Below are 25,653 nucleotides of genomic sequence, written 5' to 3'. Positions count from 1 at the left end.
GCCCATAGAATGAAGTTGAGGATCACTGACCTTTGTCCTGACTTGATTTTTTTAACGCTTCACAGAGATGAACAAACATGACTAATTGGAAATGCAGAGACAGTACAACAGAGCCCTATGATACAAATTTCAACTTGTAGACATACCACCTCTTTTGACTTTTTAAAGATCGCTGAATCTCAGTTAAAATTAATCATATTCTCACAAAATAAGTGTAGTATTTTGGCGATGTCTTTCAGAAGCCTATTCTCCCAAATCTTAGCTAACTGTGAAGCCATAAGGCTCACCGTAACCCTTCAGCGTGGCAGGATGAGGGAGGCAGAAAGGCCAACACTCCTTCCTCCAGCAACCTGTTCCAGGCACCTCTCTGCTATGGGCCCACTATGCTGGGCACATACGCACTACGCTGCGACACAGCTTGCCTGGGTCCAGACGCTGGCATGGTTAGGGGGATCACTCATGAAGGGCCATATGAAGGTTAGATGTGTTTAAGGCATGGGAATGACGGGGAACCCCCAAAACCGGCCCTACCCCTGTTTATACATAGGGATTGCCTCAGGGATACATACAGAAGCAACAATCGGAGTATTTACTTACTCCCCAAAATCAAAGTATTTATGGGGAGTTGCTCTGTCATTTGCTGTCCAGGGATTATTCCAGGATGAGGAGGAAGACTACCTAATAATCTCCTCTTCTTCTTCTAAGAAGAATTGTATTTCTAAAAGACAGGATTTGCAGACCCAGCAGGAAGTGGACATTTATATACAGGATTTCTTTAAGCTAGGATGTTTGCTGAGAAACATTTTTTTTTAGACAAATGCACCTGAATAGCTCTACCAGGCCATTGACATTGGGATTTATGCAGTTTGGAAGACTGGCTACTGTGAGTTCCACTGAATCTTTATTAAATGTCTCAGAGATACCATAAATCTGGAATACTTTCCACACAAGCACTCAGACTTAACGGTTATTATGGTAACTACAAAACTGAACATGGAAAGGAAAGAGGGGTTTAAACTCCTGAATATGTTTTTTAAATGTTGAGTTACAGAAAAGCACACCAGAACTCAACTGTACTTCAGCATACCCAAGTTCATGAAACATTTCCCATCTTCACTTTTGAATACACTAGATTACACTTTGTTTATAAACACATTATTTTTTGTGAAAGAATGCAATATATGGTTTCTGCAGCAAATATTCCTTCTACAGAGTACACTGCGAACCTACATATTTATTTTGCCTAGAACAATTCTGACTCAAAAACAGCACTATAAAATAGTTCAGTGACTAGTTTCCTGTAATGCTAAGTAGAAGGGTTTGGGTTGGTCATATTATTTTTTTTCTTTCTCCCTCTCAGTATGTTAGAAGTCTATTGTGGCAAAAGTATTTTGGGTCTTTCAATAAAGTTTGTATTATTGCAAATACTAGTTTTCTTGTTATTTTTCCTTTTTTTTTTTTTTTTTTGTTTTGTTTTGCATATATTGACACATGTTTAGGTGAAGACAGTTGATCTCAGCAAATGATACTAATTTCAGTGGAGACATTTCCCCATTCAATGCATCTGTATTTTCTCCAACATATAGTTTTGGATTTTTCTTCTTTTACACAACTGTCACTCACAGTATAACTTCTGGAGTTACATTTTGTATATTTTTTACTTCACTTCCTTCTGAGCCAAGGAAATGTGGATTTTCCAAAAGTTTAGTGCTTTCACTGCAAAACTGTTCTTTTCTGTCTTGTGAACCAGGACTTTTGAATAGATGTTTCTTCTGGTGCATTCCCAGAGCTGCTGCTGTCTTGCAAATTTTGGGGCATTGAAAGCAAGCGTATCCTTTTCCATTGTGCTCACGTACATGCCTTTGCTCGTGGTTCCTTTTGGTAGAAAGATACAAGAAGCTCTGAAAGCAGAACTGACAGTGGTAGCGTTTTTCTCCAGTATGAATTCTTTCATGTATTTTGAGCGTTTCATTTAAAGTGAATGCCTTATTACAGTACTGGCAGACAAAGTCTTTAACACCCAGGTGAATACGTTCATGTTTCTGTAGATTTCCAGGAACTGAAAAACATTTACCACAGGTTTTGCAAGTGTAGGGCTTTTCCCCAGTGTGACACCTCATATGCATTTTTAAAGTGGATGGACTTTGAAATTGTTTTTGGCATAATTCACAAATGTAAGGCTTTGAAGTTGCTACATGCCAGTGTACATGTTCTTGAATTTCTGCAGTGGAAGACTGATCTCTTTCACAGAGCTCACAATGAAGACTGGGCATTTCTGCATTCTCTTCTTGACCAATCACTTTTTCCTCAGGGGTATTTCTGAGCGCATATTCTCGACTGCATGTGTTGTGGCTTTCCATAATGGTGTTCTTGCTTCCATGCTTTTTCCTCCATTTGGTCTTTTTCATTTTTCTTAGCTGTTTGGATTTCTTTTTTGGTTTGTAATTATAATAGGGTCTCCAGGGTTTATCACTGGAGTCCTGGTCACTTACATCATCGCACATTTCTGTCAGTTCCAGGCATTCTGAACTATAGAGCCTAGATGGGCTTCTTTCTTTTACCTCCATTTCTGATTCCTCAATTAGATTGTCCTGTTTGGACTCATGTTTAGATTTTCGCCCCCTTTTACAAAACAGCTTAGATCCCAATATGTGTCTTTTTACAATAGCCTCATTACCAATTTTTACAGTTATTTGACAAAGAGGTGCAACATTGCTATCAGTAGATGTTCCAGGTAAGGCAGGCTTTGCAATGTATGTTTCAGTTTTACTCGATTCTTGGACGGTATTTGTTGTTTTGCTAGATGAACCTCCAGATCCTGTGACATGCTGCATATCCTCAGTTGCTTCTGCTCTGTTGTACAGCAGTGTTTTCTTTTTCTCTTTAACAGGTTTTGACTTTGTAATGCACTTTCCGTTATTATCTGACCCGTATTTACAATCATCACTTACAGACTGACTAGGTAGATTATTTGAAGATTCTGTCTTATTGTTTTCTACAGAAGTGACTGTTTTACCGTGCATTATTACCGATGAAACTCTGCTACTGTGCATTATAACAGAGGGTGCAGAACTGCTGTAACTGATGACAGAGGTTGAATTTTCATTCACATTCGATAAAGACGCAACTGAGGAATCACACTCCTGAGAACCAGAGTCATTTGCAGCAGTAGAAACTCTTTTTTCAGCTGTAAAAAAGTCTCTTTGCAGGTCAGAATTTAAGATACCTACTCCCCAAGAGGAAGAATTCTGAGTATTTGTGGAAGATGCTGTATCGTTACATGCAGATGTATCCAAGGCTAGAGTTCTGTCATTTGCTATTATATTACGTTGAAAATTCAGTGGTGGTAGCTCAGAGCTAAGAGAACTCTGAACGAAACAGTTAGTAGAAGCAGTTTCATTAACCTGGCTACCTGTTTGAACACTTTCGTATGAAGAATTTCGGTAGGACTTATAAGGTAGTCGCCTGCATTTCATAGGTAAAAGTCGATAAAGTTTGTATGGGTACATACTTGGTTTTAAGCCTCCATTGGCTGTTTTTTTATTTACTGAGAGACGATGGTCAATTGCATGGAAAGACTTCTGATGATTTTTTAGTATATAGTAAGTCATAAAAGTCTCCAGACAGAAAATGCACTGATACCGTCTTTCTCCAGTGTGCCAGATCTCATGTCTGGTGCGATACTCAGCTAATGCAAATACTTTATTGCAGTAGTGACAAGGATACGTTCTTCTCCATGAATGCACATTTGCATGTCTTCGAAGGCTAGATAATGTTACATAACTACGCTTGCAAACGATGCAAGTGTATAGTATCTGCCCATCAACGACTTTAACCAAATGATCTGTTTCTGGTAAAGTGCAGTTTGCATTAGAATAATCAGTGATGCTGTTTTCAGACAACAGAGGCTCTGCGTTTGTGTATGAACTTCCATTCCTTCCTTCTGTAGCAGTATAGTTATCTGCAAAATTTTGTTCATTTCCATTGTGAACCGATAAGCTACTTGGTCTCACACAGACCTGTTCATGACTTTCCAGTATATTTAGATTTGCAAATTGTTTGCTGCAGTATTTACATATGAAAGTTTCCTGACGCTCTGAATGGAGCTGGAGATGAGTACTAAGTAACGCCCTGTCACTGAATGATTTTGCACAACAGTTACAGTTGTAAACAGGTGGAACAACAGTTGCCACAGATCCAGAGGCATTAGCAGAACTGTTGTCCTCTTCTCTGGATAAATGCAAGTCTCCTGCTTTATTTTGAGGTTTTGGAAAAGAAGTATTTGCCTGATCAGTAACTGCTTCATGTGGGGCTTCTGTAGTGGTCGCTGTAGAGGCTGGTACTTTTGCTATAGCCAAACCAGTACTCTGGGGCTTAAAGGCTGTTTTAGGAGTATTACTTACTTGTTTTCCTGGGTGAATGAGTGGTGTGGCTTGAAGATTTTCATAGTGGTCTTCAGCCATCTTGTATGAAGGGCTGCTGTCCTGTTCAAGAAAAGGTGTTCCTTGGAAAGTATCTCCCCCAGAAGAAACAGCATAGGAGTGTTCAGCCAGCGTACTGGCTGGCTCAGCATCTTTGCAAACCTCACTTCTGTCAAGGCTGATGCTGGGAGCTTGTATTGTCTCAGACACCTTTTTAAAGCTCGCCCTCAAATCAAGTGGAGAAAATAAACTGTTTTCAGTTTCAAAAATCGAGAATGCATTTGTAATTCGTGGTCCATTTGTCACAGCGGAGTCTTCATGTCTCTTTTCATGTTTTTCCTCTTTGACAGTCCCTTTTTCATTAATACAGTATGCATAGGGGCAGGGGGAACTTGAAAAATTAATATCTGTAAGATCTTCTAGAAATGATATTCCCAGTTTTTTCCCTGCTGCTGCAAGGTCCGTTACAGTCTCCTGCCTCTTAACAACTACTGTGGAACTGTAGATGTAATTCAGTATTTCTGTAAACACTTCAGCTTTGAGATCATCTAACTCCAGTACATGGCCTGAAATACAAATAGTACGACTCCAAAAAATGTTTTTGAAGTAAAGACTTGAAGCTGCCAGCACATTACTGTGGGCTTTAAATTTGGTATCTTCCACAATTATGGTGACATCACATAAAATACCCCGAATGCGCTGTTCATTTAAAATGGAAAGTACAGTGTCACTGTGGAAGTCGTCTTTGAGATCCTTTGAATGGGACATGACTGTCATCTATAAGAAGAAAAAAGAAAAGGAATGTAAATATATTTAGAAGGCATTTTTCACCCAGTTCAGTAACAGATCAGTTTTAGTTCTATATTTATTTTATATATATCCTTAATTTATTAACTTTCAATTTTTAAGAATGAGTACAATTTTGTCCTAGTATTTCAATTGAAGTCATCTTGGGTTAAGTTGTGCCAACAATGCTGAAGGTAATCTATGTACGTACAAATCAAGGATGCAGGAACACCTGTAGCTCCTCAGCAGGAGGCAGAGGATCTTCTCTGTCCCCACGTGGGTCTGTCACCCACCCTGTGTCTTTCCTTGGGGATCGCAGCCGCCAGCTTTCTGTTGTGCCAGTGGGTGCATCTGCTCAGGTTCACACTGAATGATTCACAGAACCCTTGAGGGAATTCCCCCAGCCTGTGGTTGAGGTATTTGGTAGACAAGATGGGGAAGGCTGAATTGCTGTGGTTCTGTGGATATTGAGGACTTTGTTTTCAGGGGCAGTTTGTCAGACAACGACTTCACAACACAACTGCATTTGATCCCCTTATTAAGCTGATAGCTAAAACAGGATCAGAGATCCCATGCAATAAACTTCCAGTTACAGGATAAGGCATTATAAACAAATTAATGCAAAATAAACGCAAATTTGTAAACAATAGCATAGTACATCTAACACGGTTTACGTTAACAGAATGTTACTTTTTAAGTAGTGATTACATTTTATTTAAGAGTTTACACTTTAAAATGACTGAAAATTTGTAACTGAATTTAAAAATTCAATGCATAAAACGAGTAATAGAATGGTTTTTCTTCAGCTATGGTTTAGATTTAACATGTTTGCAGTTTGTAATATGATAGTGTGTTCTTAATTTCTACCAAATAATAAGACATAATTGCAATAGTAAGTAACATTAAATAACTGCCAATTTATAATAATGAGGTTTAATGCTAACAAAAATGTTTAGATGAGACAGGCTGTTACTGTATTAATATATTGGTTTTATTTAATTGCATTAAAAGATGCAAAATATGAAAGTGGATTGAAAAAATGGATTAATTCGACAGTATGTACCTGGAGAAAATCTCCAACTTAACCAGGTGATTTTTTTCTTTTTGTTCAAATTCCTATCTGTACCATATAATGACGTCTGTTTCTTTTTTTTTTTTCCATCTCTGAGCAGTGTTTTCAACTACTACTGCCCATTTCTGATTTCAAGTCATGAAGAAATAGTTGTCCTACTGGCACTTACCAATCACACCACTGTAAAAGAAAAACCTGCATATTTATTAAAGACCTTTTTCTTTCAACTTGTGGAATCAAAATGCTTATTAAAGAAAATTACCAGCCACAGATATTTTGTAAGATAGATTAAAATAGTACCACACTGTAGCACTACAAGTTAGTGATACCTCCTAAACATTCCATCTACTGCTCCAAACAAACATTAATGTTGAAAATTTTTATAATGACCTTTACCCTCAAATAGTTTACATTAAAAATGCCAATATATTTATTAAGAGGGGTTTGATCCAAATGGTGAAATAAAGGTTTGACCCATATTCAGCAAACAGAAATAGCTGTTTAGAACACAGTGGCTTTCTCACCTGAGCTATTCAGAATCCTTTCTTGAAAACGGGGTCTTTATCACAACCTAAGTAATATGGGACATACACCCTTGCTCTAGCTTATCTAGTTACACTTTGGATGCTTCATCAAAAATCCAGCAGCTACTTCACTGCAAATCAATTTATAAAAATAAAAATAACGTTACTGTGAAGATAAACACAAAGTACTATGAAAAAGATCATAAATCTGGTACATTATAGATGAAATTTGGAAATAAAATTTGTACCTTGCAGCATGGCCACTGTTTCTATGAGGAAGGTATTGTCTATGCAAAAGGCCAAAGCCTCTAATACTAATACAGTTTAATGGCTGAGCATTTTCAATGCACAGAATTCAGAAAACACAAAATTGTGATTCACAAAAAATACCTCTGATGCTTATATATGCCACAGATGTCAAGAAATTAATTCATCAGTATAACTGTGACAGAAATGTAGGCATGTATTTAATTTTTTATTATCTGGTCACTCACTGCAGCTGTAAATTTGGATGCATTGTTTTGTGCCTTTAAATCTTAAAATCATAGTTTAATCATGTGGTTATTTATTACACTTATTCAGCTTAAAATAAGAGATACTTATTCATTTAGAATGATAACCTGAAATTCACAATAGTAAGGTATGGTTATCTGCTCTGGTTCGGTATCTGAAACCCCATATATAATTGTAGATAGTATTCTTTCATTAGAAGACTTGATATGCTACAAACTGACAAGAACACTTTTCTTCAAGCAAGCAGCCACTAGCCCATAATTGATTCTTTTTTCTCATTGACAATGTCTGAGATTGCATCTGACTTGCTCATGTGATACGGTATTAGAAACCAACTGTTAGACATCAAAAACATTTCACAACAGGAGCTATTGATGGAGTTATTTCCCGAGTATAGGAAATAAATTATGTCAACTACCTCCCAGTGAACTGCCCCATAGGAACTTGCCTGTGTTTTTTCTGTTTGGTTTTGTTCTGTTTATTGGAGACAGCTGGTTTTAGTTCACAGGCCCATCATCTGACATACTGTTTGCTAAATGTATCAGACTGCTACTTCTACACTAAGAGGCATTTATAAGCAAGGCCCACAAACCCAAGTGTTTTTAGTAGTAGTCTTTTTATTTAACTAGTTATTTCAAAATTTATCCTCCTAAGGAGAAAAGTGAGTATTTTCAATTTCTACTTGCATGTATGTAGACTGCCAGTTTTTGTAGTCCTGGGTATTTTGGTATGTTAGCAGAACACTAAATTGGTTCCTTGTGTAAAGACAGAGGAAACTATAATTTGCTATTTGGACTTTTTTTTTTTTCCTGTCAGCTAAACCCTCTGCTATATATCTCATTGGAAAGTTATACAGAAAAATTCCCGAACAAATTGATTTTCAGAGTTAACACACTTTGCTTCTTTGTCTCAGCCTATGCATTCCTCAAATAGTCCATTTACTCATGTGTGTAATCAATTCTCTACTGCCTTTTATTTTAGCTGTCTTGCTTCTTGCATTTGTGAAAAACATGTCTTGAATGCTATAAAATCAGAATGCTCTACCTAGCACATACATACATGGCTTATCAGAATGCTCTACCTAGCACATACCTACATGGAATATTTTAGGAATATTTTACATTCCATTTGCAGTTTCATTTACTGTCCATTTGCAAAAGGAAAACCTGCTCTTCCAAGGGAGCTCTACTGAGACCGATACACAGAGATCAAACTTTGATGTATTAATGTATTAGTAGCATTATTAAAAATTTTCAATTAAAAACACTGGAAAGTCCATTTGGAATGTTACTATTTTTCTGTATGATTTTCATTATAGAATTATGGAAGAAATTCTAGTATTATTTATAAATGTTGCCCAAAACATATGTAAATACCATTTGACCTACTGAAGGTCAACAAAACTCTTCAGCCTACTAAACCATCCTTTTTGACACAAATACGTGTACTAATTTGACTATATTGATCTCTATCCATACATAAATAATTTCTTAGGAATATGAGTAGGTAGTATAACTTAATAGTCTTAACAGTCTTTGTTGCCCCCATAGATAAATATAACTTCTGAACAGCAGAATTTCTGATTGGGAGTTACTATTTGCAGATTTCCTGCAAAAACTGTAACAGACTTAACCAGCTACTAAAAGTTGTTAAATCACTTTGAGAAATAAGATTTAAATATTCATCTGAAACTTAAGTGTAGGTTAATTAAACTATAATGTTACCTTTTCTGACATCAACAGAATAGCGCCTCAACAGTTGCAAGTGAAAAAAAGTAATATTAAAAGTTAATGGAAAGATCAGAGATCGATACATCCTAACACAAGTTTGACTACTTACGCCTCACAGGTGACACTGCTAATGATAAGTATTATAGCAATCAGCTCTACGTGGACACTGCAGAGGGAAGAAGCTACTGTTAATTTTTACATTAATATTACTTTGAAGTAAGCAAAGAGATCACATTTTAATGTTAATATTACTTTGAAGTAAGCAAAGAGATCACAACAAGTTTTACTGGCCGATGAATACCAAATATAATAAACACAACTTTTTTTTTACTACCAGAAAGAACTGTTGCAACCTAGGAATACCGTTTTTAACTTTTGCTAAAATTTTGAAATCCACTGTCAGACAAGTGTTCCCCATTACACATGAGAACAGACTCTTTCATTCCACTTGGGTTGCCTAAATTTGAAAGACAAGCTAGTGGCATAAACAAAAAAAAACCCCAAACCCACACACATCAGGGACAATTGCTAGTCGCCAGGCAAAATAAAAAACAGCTAGATACTTGATAAACTGTAGAACAGTTCTCCCTCTGTTTTCTTATTCCACGCATTTCTACCGCAATTTTAAAGATGCGTATGTTTCCTGGTACTTACCAACATGACACTATGGAAACATGTTTCACTCCATAATTTTCTTATATTGTTTCATTCTGGTCCGTTAACATACTTTGAAGGCTACCCCTGTTTTGGTTTTGGCCTGTTTCCGTGACTGAGAAGGAACATTCATCTGTATCTAACTCCCCTGAAGGACACTGATCTGTTCTAAAGCAGAAACAGAGCTAGGCGTCGCAAACACACAAAACAAAACCCAAACAAAACCAAGAACACGCATACCTTGCTGCCTCCAGCTCTACTATCCTGATCCTTGGCCACCTGGAAGCCTACTGCCTGATCATCACCTTTATGATAGTGGCTCAGTTTTTCACGGAATCACTTCACCAGTCCCACCTGTGCAGTATGGCCACGCGCAGCTGCCTCGACCAGGGTCCCCCTTCAGTCTCCTTGCAACCTCAGGCACACAGGGAAGTTTTAATGATGTCTAATGATGTTTAGTAGCTTGCAGTAGCATGTAGGTTAGTGCTCCAGTCTACATAACTACACGTTATTTCTACAAGCACATTTGTATTTTTTTCTCTTTTAGACTCCTGCTGCTTGTGTCCTTCCCTGTTAATGCAGATTTGTTATAGCCTTCATAGGTGTTTAAGACTTCAAATACTTTCAGCCTCACACCGTTTCCTCTAACTTTTCATCTGGACAGCTGGAGGGGGCCGGGATTTGGCGCAAGGATGGGATGTTTGCATTAGCAGGTCTCTGAGGGCGGCGGACGAAGCTGCCTGTCAGCCTTGTAATACTTCCCCCCCCCCCCCTCCGTTAGCATCCCTAACTCTTCCTCTCCCTTCCTACCTTACGCCTCCTACGATCCTTTCCCATCGCATGGAAAACAACTTTAAAACCGTAGCAGCGCTCAGAGTAGGCTTATGCTTTTTATTAAGCTGTGTTTCTCGTCTGGAAAACCAGAGCGAGTCCTGTCTCTCTGTCACAGGGCACTCTAGCTGGTCTGGCCCTAAAAATAATTCTAATCCCCCCCAACAAACCAACCAACCAACCCACCCACCCAAATGCCCATTCCTCGCTGGATGTCCGATTCTGATACCCCAAATTTCAGCCTTTGGCCTCCACCCGCTGTGGGAGCGCCGGCTGTGGGTACTGCTGCCGGGCCGCAGGAGCGGGAGAGGCGCGGGAGGGCAGCGGGAACGGGAGGGCAGCGGCAGCAGGAGCGGGAGGGCCGCGGCAGCGGGACGGCAGCCGCCGGGCCGCGGGAGCGGGAGGGCCGCGGGAGCGGGAGGGCGCCGCCGCCCTTCGCCCACACGGGGGGGCTGGACGCGCGCGCTGGCAGCCCCGTCCCCTCCCCGCAGCCCCGGGCGGCACGCAGCTGTTGCGGCTGCAGGCAAGGCGGGCGGCGGCTGCCGCAGAGCCCCAACGCGAGCGCCCCGTAATCCCGCATAAAATCTAAGCTCCCCATGCGGCACGTTAGCGACAGCACGCCCGTCTGTCTGAGCACGGGGCTGCGCCAGACATCAAAGGCATGGCACCCCGTCAGCTGCCGATAACCCCTCGAAGACGCTTCCTGTTTATGGGTGAAACCCGTGCGCTGGGCGAGAGCGAGCCTGCAACCGAGGCAGCCATGCCCGCCACCCTGCAAAATGACTTCTCGGCAGTAACACAAACGCTTACGCAACGTTACGCTCGCACGTAGAACAACTCACTGGTCTTGAGCTACCTGGCGGTTTAAACCATGCCTGTGGCGTTCTCGCTAGCAGGGAGGCGGCCGGCGGCAGCAGTTCAGCGGGACGGCGCGCTGGGGACGCGGGCGGACGTGACAGGTGCCATCTTCCCGGCGGCGCGCGGCCCGCGGGACCCGGCAGCCCCGCGGCAGCGCGCGGCCCGCTGACGGCGGGCGGACGGCGCGGCCGCCATTTTGCCTCGGTAATCCCTCGCAGCCGGATTTGCCCGTGGCTTGTCAGGGGCAGGCCGATTCCGGCGCCCCGGCTTCCCTGCTTCGTTTACGAAGTGCTACGTTATTCTCCGTGTGTTTATTTTATAGCAAATGCTTTGCGCTTAATTAACCCAGCCAGCTGGGATATTTAGCGTATCGGCCAAGCTGTTTACATGCAAGGACTGTAAATTTAGGAAGATGAGGAAATCCCGCGTTCCCCTATATCCAGCCCCTTGCTCCATGGCCATCGATGCCGTTTTGGCCAAACCGTTTAGAATTCCTCTTAAGCCTAACAAAGGATTCTGACTGCCTTACTCTCTCCTTCAAAGCCCTTCTCACCAGAAGAAAGGGAAAGCATTTAGAAATAGCTCTGCATAACTTCTGCAACTTCCCAATAAAAGGGAGAGATTATACTTCCTTGGGGGGGGGGGAAGTCCAAACTAAATTAATTTGGTTGCTGAAGTATACCCACATTTACCTTACTTTCCTTATCTAATTAGATTAGTTATCTTTTTTTTTTAAGCATATATAGAAACACAATTGTGAGGATATTTGTTTTAAGCACTAGTCTTAGTCTCGAATTTTGATTTCTTCAGATTATTCACTGCCTCAGGAAACAAGTGCAGCAATACCATTAGTGCTTATGAAGCACTAACAAATGCTTACCTAGATAAAGAAGTAGCTCGATTTCATGTAGCCAGACGCTCCAATATATTTGGTAGTCTTCCTACATATTCTCTCCCTCCCTCCCTCTGCCTCTTACTAAGTAGTCAGCAAAACCTGTTTTCCCAGTACTTGGAATCATGAAGCTTAGAGAAAACCTGATCTTTGAGACAGGTAGAAAACATTGTTAGAAAAATGGACAATTTGCTTTTCTCATAAAGCTTGCTTGAAAATAATAATTTTGCCCGAGGCTAACCTGTGTTTATGTTTAACAAGCTATTGTGTATAACATTTTACTGGGCCGTTAACTATGTTTTCAAATCTTAAGCCTATGCATTAGAACCACTGAGTAGCAGGGACTGATTCATTTTAGACAAAAATAAAAAAATCCAGAAATGAACTATTTCATCATGGTCACCCCTGTATGGGCCTGGAAGTTAGAACTTTGCTGGAGCCCCTTCATGATAAATAATGCTTATCCTCTGAGGGAACGGTTTGATTTCAATATAAGATAGACAACCTGTTACAAGGAGGGCAGGTCTTATTTTCCAACATTCTGTCTTGGAACTGTCGTATGCTTTCTTGGTCGTTTAAAAGATACAGGAAGAAATCTGTTCTTGTCAGGTAATTGTCATCATTTCAGTGGCTGATCTATACATCCCTCTTCTTTCACCATTTTACACAATCCGTATAAAAAGATCATCTTGGAAATACTGAACAGCTCAGTGGAGAGCTTAATTACTGCTTCTATATCACTGGAATTATAAATTAAGTTCACATACTCAAGCAATTATTATCTTTTTAGCTTAGGGCTCCCTGCTACCAAAACATGGTTTCTTTCATCTCATGGCAAACTGAGCTGTTCTTATCAGTAGCTGTTTACCAACAGCTATGGGAGATGGAACAAACAGTTGAAGAACACAGCAGTATTGATTGCAAAAGCAAAGCGCATGCCAAAGTTTTCACAACCTTCTTTTTTATCTCAGCCTACATAACTGAGAAGCAAAGTTTCATACTCACATGTAGGTTACTTTTAATCTTGGACTTTGTCTATTGCTGATTTACTTTTGTTTCTTTATTACTATTTTAGGTGCATATATACTTATTAATATGTATTAATGAAGATGTCTGACACAGGTGCCATAGGAAATATTTGTGACAAATGTGTTGTCAGTAACAATACAGTAGTAGGAATTAAATTAAACCTGTTGTAATCCTTTAAAAGAAAGAAACGCGCTACTGAACAATAAATAAAGCCTATTTTTAGATAATGTGAAAAAAATTTAAAGAACAGTAGGTTATGAATTCCCCCTAAATCTTAATTAAAACTGATTATTTTAAATTGTTTTGAAAATCAGAGGCATAACCATCATTTGTATAGAGGATACCCCCAATTTAGAGACATTTATTTATTTGTACTTGGCCATTTGAGGCTCTGGCAGTCTACTACATTGTCTATAGATATTACAATTTGGAGAAAATGGACTCTTTCTTTCTTCCTCTTTTTTTTTTTTTTTTAATTGATAGGGTGTTTTCTAAAGCAACTTCAGCTCATCCACTGAAAAAAGAATCACCTTTTCTGTGACTAGTACTGTAATTGAAGGTACTAATTTCCATATATATATATATACACACACACACACACACACACAGAGTCCCATCAGCTCCTTGTGTATTAAAAATATTCTTCAGAGTAAGAAATTCTTCATAAGGCCACCTTGGCTGCACCCAAGATTGTACATTCTTATTATAACGTTCTGTGTAAAACTGACTGCATGCAAAGAAAATGGAGGATCTGGTGCTGCAGTCCCACCTATGTGAACAGACTACGCTGATATTTGTGGGCAGTCGGACAAGTGTTATCTGCATCTGCAGTCCTGATTTCAGGGTATAAGCCACAATACAAATTACATACATTAAAAACAGCAATCTTCTGTGTAGCTAGTGTATGTGTATCAATTCCCATTAAATATATAAATGATTGCATGTAACATCACACAAATATTATGTAATTTTTAAATAGAAGTCCAAGTCGTTTATATTTCTTACATGGTAAAATTGCAAATATAGATAAATTTGTCAGCAAACTTTTACTTTTTTAAAATGTATAAAACAGTTCTGAGGTTACTGAAATGGTAGTGTTTAGTTGCTTTGCTGAAGTCTGATAATCTCACTTCTGCAACTCATGGCATGTGGTTTTCTTTCCTTAAGGGTATTTCAAACTGCCTAGGGAAAAAAAAATGTTCCAATGTTCCTCTCTAGTCAAGCAGTTTCAGTTTTTAAACAACAGCAGGAAACAACATATATAGCATTACCAGCTCTTGCAAATTCCTCATGAGTGACAGCATTTTGGCCAGGGCTTGACTGGTTTCCTTCTCAGTGCCTAGAGCCTGCCAGCCTATCCATGACAAAAACACTTGGATGGCCTTTCTTCTTCATTGCTCTCACTGCCGAGGTCAAAGCAGACAGTGATGCTGCTGAGGTGGAAAACACAGCTCCTCTTCACCCCTAAGGCAGACCAGCACTGCACTCAGAAGTGGGTACAAGAAGGACCCAGAAGCCCAAAGAGGCTTCACTCTCTTCTCTCTTACGTGAGCAAGGGAAAGAATTCCTTTGTGCAACCTGGCTTGAGCATCAAATGGAGGGAGAGGAAGGGAGGAGCACAGTTATGGAGACCTGCAGCTGCCTGCACCTGCAAGTCTGGCTGAGAGGAGAGGAGCCTGGCAGAACTCAAATCTGGCTCTCAAACTGTGCGAGTGGTGCATGTGCACCAAAGAAACTCTTTCTGTAAGATACTGCCTTCCTCCAGTTTAGGCGTGGCCTAGTCTGAGTTCCATTAACACTAACAGAACATATACAACCAATTTTTAAAGGTATAACTATACCTTTGTCTCTCCACCAGTCTAAAAAAGAAAATGAAGCAACAATAACTTGACATAAATCTAAATTCTTCTTTCGCACAAAATGTAAACGCCTATTGTACTGCTACAAAGAATCAGCTGACTTTACATCTTGCTACCTCTGAACAATCTCAGTATTATTTTCCATTTAAGTCTTTCATTTTTTTAATGTGCTGCTGACAAGCCACTTTCTAGCCTCCTACACTTCTGGGACATAGCACAGTCCTTAGCTAGCACAGATCAATTGCAATCATGAAGCTGTGTTTACAGACAGAGTGACAACAACAGACATTTTTTCTGTTGTTGACTTGTCAAATGTAGTAATTTATATATTTGAGAAGTAGCAAGTTAAACAATTTTTGTTCATTTTGGACAATTACTGTGTGGTAGTCTGTTGCCCATTTAGTTATGAAAAAGACAAAATAAAAGGAGTCAAACTCAGCCTTTCATTTTCCAGTTTTCAGAGGAAACATCCTTTAAATATCTGAACCAACATGCACAAGAGGAGCAGCCAAGCTGCGTGCTCAGGGGCCACTGTTATTCTCAGTCAGGCATGCTGGGGGCCCGGTCAATGCAGCCATTCTTGTCCTTTACTACAGCTGATGTAGCAAATAAAAAAAAAGTTAGAGGTAAACCCCTTCGCCTGGAAACACCTGACGTAGTTGGTCTGCTCTATGGCTGGGCATAGCCATTTTGAAAGCTAAAATTGGTCTTCAAGCTGTTAGCTGGCCACCACTGATCTCCAATATTCCTTAAAATATTGCAATATATATTTATGGTTTTGCTGTTATATTGGTCAACTTTAGCATGCCAAAACCAATGCGCAAGTGATAGCTATTACTGTGAACCATCACTTTAGTGTGGCCATTTATTACAATAACTTATTAGACACTCAGTAACTTTGGCTGTATGCTCTTAAATATTCTTACGCTTTATTTTGTGCTGATGTAAGTGTCCCAGCCCAAGCCCTACTCCTCCTCTTCCATCCTGCTGCACATTTCCAACTTAAAAGCTATAGCAGGGCCTCTGCTTATGCAATGGAGGAGGAGGAGGACTCTGGCAGAAGCAGGTATCAGCTGGCAGTAAAAAGAAAATCTTGATGGCTCCAGCTCTGGTTTGTGCTGCATGCTCTGCTACCAATGTGAATTGCCCCAGGCGCAAATCCTAGCCTGACAGTGAGTTCAGCTTAGATGGGGAGCAAAAAATAATAATGAAATAATAATAACAGTAATAATAATGGTTGACTTGCATCTCCCCAGTTTCTCAAACCCTTATCTCCTCAAAAGTCTTAATAGTATTGTAGCAGATGATGGTATACAGCAGCATTGTTTATGGTTCAGGATCATGAAAAGATTCATGTGATAGTGTTCAAACTATCTGGAATTAATACTAGATTCTGGTACACTTGACTCTTGAGAGTTATGGAAATGTTTAACATTGGCAAGATAATCATTACTTGCTAAACCTCATTATTAATGTATGAAGCCTTCTCTCTTATTGCACACTCCAAAAAAGTCAATGGGAATCTTTTCATTGATTTCAAGGGATTTTTAATTAGGCTACTGGTCACATAAACAACTTCTCAGATTACCCCAACTAAATTTAAGATCAGAAATTGCAGATTTCCATTTCTCCTGTCTTTTAATGACCAGCATTTTAGACTTATTCTTAAAGACATATCATCTTGGTACAACAGTTAACCTGAAGGGTTGTATACACTTTTCATTTGATGTAGAAAGGAATACTTTAAGAAGAAAGGCCAAAAATATCCTGTATGTAAACTTGCTGAAGACAGTAAACAGATTTGTTAAAACTGATCTTATATACTTGAGCTTCTTTTAAATACAGATTATAAGCCAAAATAGTACTATACAGATATTTACACAGGAAGCGTGAGTAGTGCCTAAATGCTACATCCACATCATATTCTCAAAGTCATGAACAACTGCCATTTTGACTACTTCTACAGCTCCCACGCACACACCCCTTTTCCTGTTGTTGACTGTTAGAAGATGACACTTGGTCGTACCTCCTTGCCTGGATACACTGGATAGAATGAGAGTGCTACAAGCAACACCAGTTTCATTTTTATTTAGTGGCTTTAGTTTGTCGCTGTGTAAAACAGCATAATCATACTTGCTTCTGAATACTAGTACAAGATTCAAATTTAGAACACCTGAGCATTTCCAAAAGACACCGTAAACATTCCACCCATATTTTGCTGTCTTAAGGCAGTGCTATTAAGTATTCAGAATCCTGGAAAAAGGTTTCAATATTGCAGACCAAGCCTACCATGCCAATTTTGTCCAGTTACTGCAAGTGCAATTTAAAGCGCAGTAAAAAAAAAGAAAAAAAACCAAACCACAAGAGATATTTCCATTGAAAACATGAGGTTCTTAGGTTAAAACCTTGGAGTATTAAGAATCCACATTGGGCTATGCCGAGAAATCTTTTTATATGGTGATTTTTAAGATGCATGCATTATTGTGAGCACATGATATGTAAATGCATTGGGCGGCTTAATAAGCATTCACTGACACACATCTGCAGCTTTGCTAACGTACCTTTTATTCGTATGTGGTTACCAAGGAAACAGGTTATGGCCCAGTATTCTACCTAAAATACACCGAGTAAACGTTCTATGACAATTTACTTGAAATAGGGACAACTTAGGTTTTGTAGTGCATTGCTTCTTAAGTCCAGGTAACCTGAATTTAATTTTAACATTCCGCTGAATACTTTAATCTACCAATGGCATCTTATTGTCTCTGAAAATCTATTACCTTTTCCTACATCACGCAACATAGTGTGTTAAAAGTAAACTTAAGTACAGAAAACATTTTGAGATATTCTAGGAATTGAAGAGGGATTTTTAGTTTCAGTTTTGTTTTGTTTTTTACATTTGATTCCTTATCTTACATTCTGCCTGGTAGCCTTAATTACTTATTTCGACTTAGAGATACCACAGCATTAGTGACTGTGATGCAACAAACTGTTTCCTACAGAAATTTGTGCGAATAGTGCCACTGAAATCAATGCAAGTACTCCCTTTTTATAATGCAAATTATACGCTATGATACAACCACGTTCAAAATTAATTAATCAGGTTTTCACTGATTCTTTCCTTCAATAACATACATATCTCAAATCTAAAGCACAGATACCAGACATTTTTAGCCATGATGATTATTGCACATTCACAGTAAGAAAAAAGGAAATTGGTAATATTTGAAAAAAGCAATGCAAAACGTGAAACTTTTATTTTGAAATATCCTGATTATTTATCACAGTACTATACTTGAATTTACAGACTGCTTTTTTGCCGTTCGCAATGCAAGAGGTTTTTTGCTACCCCTGATTACAATCATAGATAAAGGCAGAGATTGGATGAACTATGCTTAATCAAAACAACAATGTTAGAAATGGGCATTGGCACTAAGGGAGTTCCTTTACCTTTACTGTATGGCACAGATTTGTAACGAACACTAGTGACTGGGATCCAGAGTTAACATTCTGGCAAGCTCAGGGGGGTTTGCTTGCCTGCCAATATGTACGGTTTGTACAGATCACTGAAGGCTATAACAACCTGTTTCAAAGACCTATTCTGCCTGATTTTGTTTGTCCAACCTCTATGGCAATAAAAACCCAGTGGGAGCTGGAAAAATCCAACAATATTGACATGAGAATAGAGCAATGCAGCACCATAACAAGAACAACTCTTAAATTACTATTAAAAAGGTAGAACTAAAAAAAAGGTTAACTGAAAAGTAGTGCAGTGGCTTTAAAGTGTTAAATATTTTAGCACTGTTTCTATGTGAGTTTTAAAGAGATTTCAGCTTGCTATAATCACCCCATAAACTTACCCACCTAAAATCAGGTTGTCCTTCTGTTAGAGCCTTTTAAAAGTGGTATCGACAGGTATTTTCGGCAAAACCATCTCAGTAATTTTGTGAACTCTGTGGCTACTGTGTATCAGCCTGCAAAGGGGAAAATCCAAATTTAATGACTAAATTATTAGACAAGTACTGTTTTCCATACACATCGTATAATTCATCAGATTTTTTCCCAGACTGCTATAGGACTCCAAATCTACTTCTGGGAGGCTTACAACACACCAGCAATAAACCAGTATGGTTAACCGAACTGTTGAATACTGCTTCTGCCTGCATTGTTTTATTATGGTTTAGCCTGTGTAGTGCAAACTGGACATGATATTTCATAATACATCCTAGACAGAAATGTAAGGATGTTTTCAGGTTTAAAATAATTTTTCATTGGGGTCACTGGAAAAATTAAACTAAAAACAACCCTTGGCTCTACTTCCCTTCCCTCATCTCAACTATATCCAAATTATTCCTCAAATATTTACCTAATAAGACATCAGATAGCAGAACCTTCACAGCTTCTTCAGTCTCGTCCTGAGTTTCACAAGGTAAACTCAGTGGAAAACAAGTGTATTTTAAGATTAGCTTCACAGTTTGCCAGTTTAGAAAACAAATATGGTACAGGGAGAAACAATCATCATTACTAGTCAACTCCCTTGACTCCACCTAAACTGCTGAAACCAATTACAAGTTATTCTTTATCTTAAAAGCCTCCATGTGTTTTTGTAGTCTTTCAAAAGGCCTTTTCTTTTTCCTGTTTTCATTTTGCCACTTTTCTTTTGGTTTCTTTTGTCACAAATATTATCACAGTATCAGTGATAGTGACTCTTGTTCTCTGGAATACATTTCCTGTATCTCTCTGCTTAAATGATATTCATCGTTGTCAAACATCCTGATTTTATGTTATTATGTATCAAACATCCTAATAAGGTTATCATGTAATAGTGTAAAAAATATTCAGAATAGGCCTTTGTTTTAAAGATATTAAACAAAATTAAATTGTTCCATAGACCAACTGCAAAATCTTATGGATAAAGCCTTATGACTCAGCTGATTGGCATTTATATAGCAGCAATTAAGAATACATAGATCCATCTTCCATTTGCAAATACACTATATACTTTTATAAATACCAGTATACAGGATCCATTTCTTTGGCTTTAAAAGGTAAGAAAGTGAGCTATTTTTTTTTGTTTTAACTGAGTATTTTTTTAGTATATATTGATTTGAATAAGTATTCTATAGCTCACATCTGTGCATAAAAAAGGCCAAAATGAAATAAAATTGGTGTTACTTAAAATACCAATAAAGTTGTATTCACAAATGATTGTGAAATACTATGGTGAATGGGAAGCTTAAACATCACATTTAAAGGAATCCGGTGGTAAAAAGATCGTATCAAAGCTAAAGAACTCCCACATTTGTTAATACTAGAATTCAAATGTAATATTATACATAATAAAGCCCTTTTAAAACATAATAAAGCAATTCACGTGAGAAAGTACAATAGGCACTAGATGCCCCAAAAGGTCTCTACTACCAGAGTCTGTCTAATGGTCTGACAAATGTTATCTGAACACAGGTAGTTTCACACTGAGAGAGCTGCAGTTTCAAATCAAAATGAAATTTAGAGGCAGAAGAAACCATATTCAGAAAGGTCATGGAAAAGTAGGATGCTGTCTGAATGAATGATTTTTAGTTTGATTTCACTTTTACTGATGCTTTGTGTGGATCTTCTGTTAGGTAAAAATGGAATTTGCATGTATGAAAGAACACATTTCTGTTATAAAAGGGAGGACTCGGTATCAAAAATCAGACTTCTGTTATAAAACTGATTAAAAAAAAAAAACAAACCCCCAAGCTCCCCTAACAATAACATTTGCAGGCTGTGCTGGAGGTGTGAAAAACTGCACCTGCTCCTGTGTGCCCCCATTAGCCCCCTTAGCCAAGGGGAATAAAACGGATGAAGTTTACACGAGATTTCTTGTGGTACCTCTGGCTATGACATTCTGACACTCTGCATTAGCTACATAGAACTACCGTTAAAACACATTAAAACCCACGTATCATAGTAAAACTGGAAACAGTTTGCTAATTACTCGACTCCTCCTTAATAAATAAATCAGTTTCTTTAGCTAGAAGAAATTACTGTTCACAGGCTGCCAGTCAGTTTTTCCAGACTCATGAAAGCACTTGAGTTCAGTCATATTAATTACAAGAGGACTTGCACCCCCTAACAAAAGAGAAAATTTGCAAATGGATTTAAAACAACCATAGCAAAGCATGCTCATGTAACGCAGCTCCACTCTTTTTTTTTTTTAATGCCTTGAGTGGGTACATTTGAACACAAAGGCGTAATAAAAACAGTTTATCGCTAAGTGCCCCATTTTTTCTAAAGATAAATAGCAGCAGCAATAAATAGATTGCTTCTACATAGTGTTTGCTCAGCAACTTCCTTTAAAAATAACCACAGAAGAAATAAACAAAGAAATGCAATTTCGATAGCTGCATGTAATGGCGCACTCCATATTAACATTTCAGACAGGAAAATAATCAGAAGCAAGCTACTGGAGATAAATCAAATTAGAAAAAAATGCAAACATTAATATGTCACTTGAGAGATGCTGTTTATTACGTTTTCAGTTCTGCTTCTTTAGGTGGAACAGGGGAATACTGCACTGCATCAAATTAATCTCATAATTATGAATCAAATGGTTGTATTATCATTATTAAGCATAGGCCTATCAAGACAGATGACACGTCATATTCCTGAACAGTTATACTCTGTTTATTTGGTATGCACTGAACTGACATATTTAGAAATAAATGAGAATTAGTTTGATGTTACTGACAGTGTCAAGGCTATTATTGATAATTGGCTGTGCTTCTAAATACCTCCTCTGCATTAATTTTCAGTGCTGGATCCTCATCCACACGAAATATACTTAGTCATTTTAAATTCAAGGACATGAAAGGAAAATGGCTACCCTGCTGCAAAAGTCTCATTGCAGTAGTGAGAATTTCTCGAGTCCTGTACAAAGGAGTTTCAGAAGGAGATACACTACGTTATAAGCTCAGTGGAGACATTTAGTAATATCTGACTCTGTGTAAGCAGTTACTTGTGGTACACGTAAGATTTGACTTTATTGATGCTGTTAAAAATGTTAGCTAAAGAGAGAAATAAGGAATTAGAGTACTTAAATTTTATAGAATCTGTAAGGTTTGCAAATTGCCGCAGACCACAAGTGAGCTTCTTTTGTAAAGGCTTGTTTAAGATCTGACAGAAGTTCTTTTCCAGTATGCTTAAACACAGTTCCTTACCTGACCTTCAGCATGGGTCCGCTATTTAAAGAAAGGTTTATTAGCATTACTGTGGCTGAATTCAGCAAAGGTGAAAGAAGGTTTAAAAATACTTCTGATTCTCTGCATTTCTCAGCTGCTAAATATTTCAGTGATACTTTTATACTGTGATAATGTAACTACCACTTTATATACACACAGTACAAACCTTGACCTACGTGCAAGACTAGGCTAAATTAAAAAAAGAACCCGGGGTATGTTTCTGGAAACAACCAGTGCTAAACAGGGATAAAACAGTTTTTTGTTGTGTACAGCTTTGTAAACATGGCATCGTTTAAGAAATGATAGCCGCATGGAAACATAAAATGAGATCAGATTCTAGTTTAGAACTGAAAGGAAACAACTGCAGAATTTCCATTTGCACTGTGATATTGCTATTAAAGAGAATAACATCTTTCTACATCTCTACCAGTGCACCTTTTAAAAGGATTTGGTTGCCAAGGAAACTGGTTCTGGCCCAGTATTAATCTGAAACAAATATATTACAAAAGTTGGTGTAAGTAATACAATACTCATAATTCTTTTCATTCTTAATACTCAAATTCAGGGTTTTGTACCTAATGCTGTTAAGTTTTTATTTCATAACCTTTTTTGTGTGAAGTAAAACACACTCCAGTGAAATGATACTCAATTTAAGCTGGTAGGGCCATCTATAGCAATCTCTCTCTTTAAAGTCCTTCTACCTCAAAATAAAAAGAAATACTGCAGGTTTATGTTTGTAGCTAATACTGAAAATACAAGCCTTAAAGCATATTAATCTTTATTTAAGATTTCGCACAAAACGCAAACCCGCTTACTACAGAATTTAAGTATTTTTCATTTTTCTTATCTACCTCAATTTTTATTTTTGCATTTTAACTGCAAGCTTAGTAATGCTTGTAGTCAGCTTTAAAATGTAATTGAATCAATAGGGTTTTCAAAAATTCTTTTGTTGCATAAGCGTTGCCACGCCCTTAGTACATATGATTATTTTAACAGACATGATTGCTCTACTTTCACATCAGATTTTTAAAAAACAGATAAGAAAAATTGTCTTGCCAATATGTGAAACCGACAACTTAATATTAGGTTGCTTCCATGAACAGTTGAATACATTTTTTAAACTGAATGCTACATTCCAAAGCCCATTTCATGTTCTTGCAACACTGACCAAGAAATCAGTAAAACATGCAAATCTCAACCTACCTGCATGTACCACTTAGAGCAGTGTTAGCATGGCAATGCACCCAGCCATTTTTATGTAAAGCGATGGAGATAAGTTCTATTCTTGGTCTTCTTGATAATATTTTAGAAGCAGTTGTCAAAAATCAGATGGGAAGCAGCTTGAATAGACCGTGATCAGGAGAACCGAGTTTATCAATAGGGAAAGCAGGAGTGGGGAAAAAAAAAACGTCCTCATCCAAGGTTTTCCGAAACTGCAACACAAGGTAGTTGTTTTTTTTTTCTCCTCCTCAGAGGGTTCAAAGCTTGAAGCTGACCACTGCAAAGGCCACTTGTCACATTTACTGAAAATCAGCCTATTGATATCACAGCTGAAAATATAAACTCGACAACCAAAGCCCATTGCACAACGTGGACTGCGTAAGAGTTAAAAATAGATTCGACGTGCCTCCTACCTGCATAATAAATATGTAAGTTTCAAGTGCTTTAATTCGATATTCACATTAATTAACAATACAATATACATTATTTAAACTACAGTAAACGCAAGAAGAAAAAGGGTGACACCATCTGGAAGCACAGTTTGCTTTTTTTTTCCCCCCCCCTTTCCAAGGGCTAATAATGTAGTTTGAATGTGATGACAAGCTAACAGCTCACCACATTGCAAATGAAAAAAGAATTCTTAAGGTGATGCTCAAATATCTAAGCCTGTAATGAAGCACAAACCAGTCTTCACTACTGCATGACATGGCACACAGACCATTTACATACTCACATTTGAGATACTAGGCACAGTATAATGAATTCAATACACAGCATGCACACAGCACAAGCAACGTTAATCCTGCCTGCCATTTTAAGCTTGCAGGAGTAAGATACATACTGCAGCACAGCTCTGGTAAGGGAGGAGGCAAGGGACAGCTCACCTTAAATGCAGTATCTGATTAATGTTGTAAGTGACATTGCGTATCAGCTACAGAGTCTTGGTTCAACTGGGTGGGAGGGAACAAAGAAAATTGTCATCAACTGGTGATGCAAGATGAGCTCCCGTCACTAACACTGTTAGCAAACTCCAAATTCTACAATGATACAGTAGTAGCATTTCAAACTCTTATCAAAATCTGCCTGTGCAATGGCTGAGTCCGCCTGCCGAGGAAACAAAACAATCTTCTTGCTTATTGGAGAAACGCTGGGTTGACTACAGTAACATCCTCTTGATGCAGAAAGATTTCACGTCGCACGTATTAAATCCTGGATGCATTTGCTGTGCTTCCCTAATTTTTAAGTCTCAGAATCAAAAAACAAAATAAAAAGAAAATGATATCAAAAATAGCATAACTAAAGGTCTAATGTTCATACAAAGAAAACATTTCTTTTTCTTTCCTTTCTGGTTTCTCTCTTTTACAGTCCATCAAAATCCTGAGCAGTATTGACAAACCACACGAGCACAGGGTCTGACTGCATGATCAGCTGTCTGTGTCTACGCTACACCCTGTTAACCACAAGCAGTGTTAGAGCTAAATATATCTGCAATGCAGAAACAGTAGGTGCTATGTGGTATACAATTCTGATTAATTATAAGATACTTTTCTATCCTCAGATATAATAAATAGAAGAAAATTTGGTGCTGATCTCTGTCGAGCACAGTATCTGTCAGACTTACAGAACATAAAAGCTATCCTAAGTATACTGACCTAGATAGCACTAAGAAGACTTAAGCAGCGTACAAGCATACTCACTGTCAAAGCAAGGAAAACGAAACAATGATTGTCTAATCAAACTGAAAGCAACAACTCACTACCACAGTATGAATTCCAAAATGCTACGTACAGTATATGCACATCTCATGTTATTGGAAGATGCAAAGCTCCTTTGTTTTTTTTTCTCGGAGGCTTTTCTTAGCTACGGTTGCACAATGACATTCTGACATCATGGAGGTCAATGCAGATACTAAAGTGCTGTCATCGTTAAGAAAAAAATCATTTTGAAATATTAAACCACAGCTGCAAAAATAATAATAATAATTAAAAATTTCACATCACCTACTTAACATCTTTCTGTTACCTTCTGAGATTAATAGCA

At 38.2% G+C, this 25,653-nt stretch overlaps 1 protein-coding gene across 10 annotated transcripts; it reads right to left on the bottom strand.

Moving 5' to 3' along the window:
- Positions 1 to 1,431: 1,431 nt before the first annotated feature.
- On the bottom strand, positions 1,432 to 24,985 carry ZBTB38 (zinc finger and BTB domain containing 38). 10 transcript variants are annotated; one of them, XM_027811780.2, is made up of 4 exons: positions 23,596 to 23,734; positions 19,034 to 19,143; positions 9,156 to 9,212; positions 1,432 to 5,198 (listed from the first exon to the last, which is right to left on the bottom strand). In XM_027811780.2, the coding sequence occupies exon 4, from the start codon at positions 5,196 to 5,198 to the stop codon at positions 1,620 to 1,622; it is 3,579 nt and encodes a 1,192-aa protein (XP_027667581.1). In that variant the 5' UTR covers positions 9,156 to 9,212; positions 19,034 to 19,143; positions 23,596 to 23,734; the 3' UTR covers positions 1,432 to 1,619. The 10 variants fall into 10 exon arrangements, with proteins under 10 accessions (XP_027667581.1, XP_027667578.1, XP_055579960.1 ...); XM_027811777.2 differs by lacking the exons at positions 19,034 to 19,143; positions 23,596 to 23,734 and adding exons at positions 5,419 to 5,665; positions 11,388 to 11,527; XM_055723985.1 differs by lacking the exons at positions 9,156 to 9,212; positions 23,596 to 23,734 and adding an exon at positions 24,498 to 24,985.
- Between the last annotated feature and the right edge of the window lie 668 nt (positions 24,986 to 25,653).

This window comes from Falco cherrug, chromosome 11 (assembly GCF_023634085.1).
Source record: "Falco cherrug isolate bFalChe1 chromosome 11, bFalChe1.pri, whole genome shotgun sequence".
NCBI classification, from domain to species: Eukaryota; Metazoa; Chordata; class Aves; order Falconiformes; family Falconidae; genus Falco; species Falco cherrug.
This window is presented reverse-complemented; position numbering and strand designations above follow the sequence as displayed.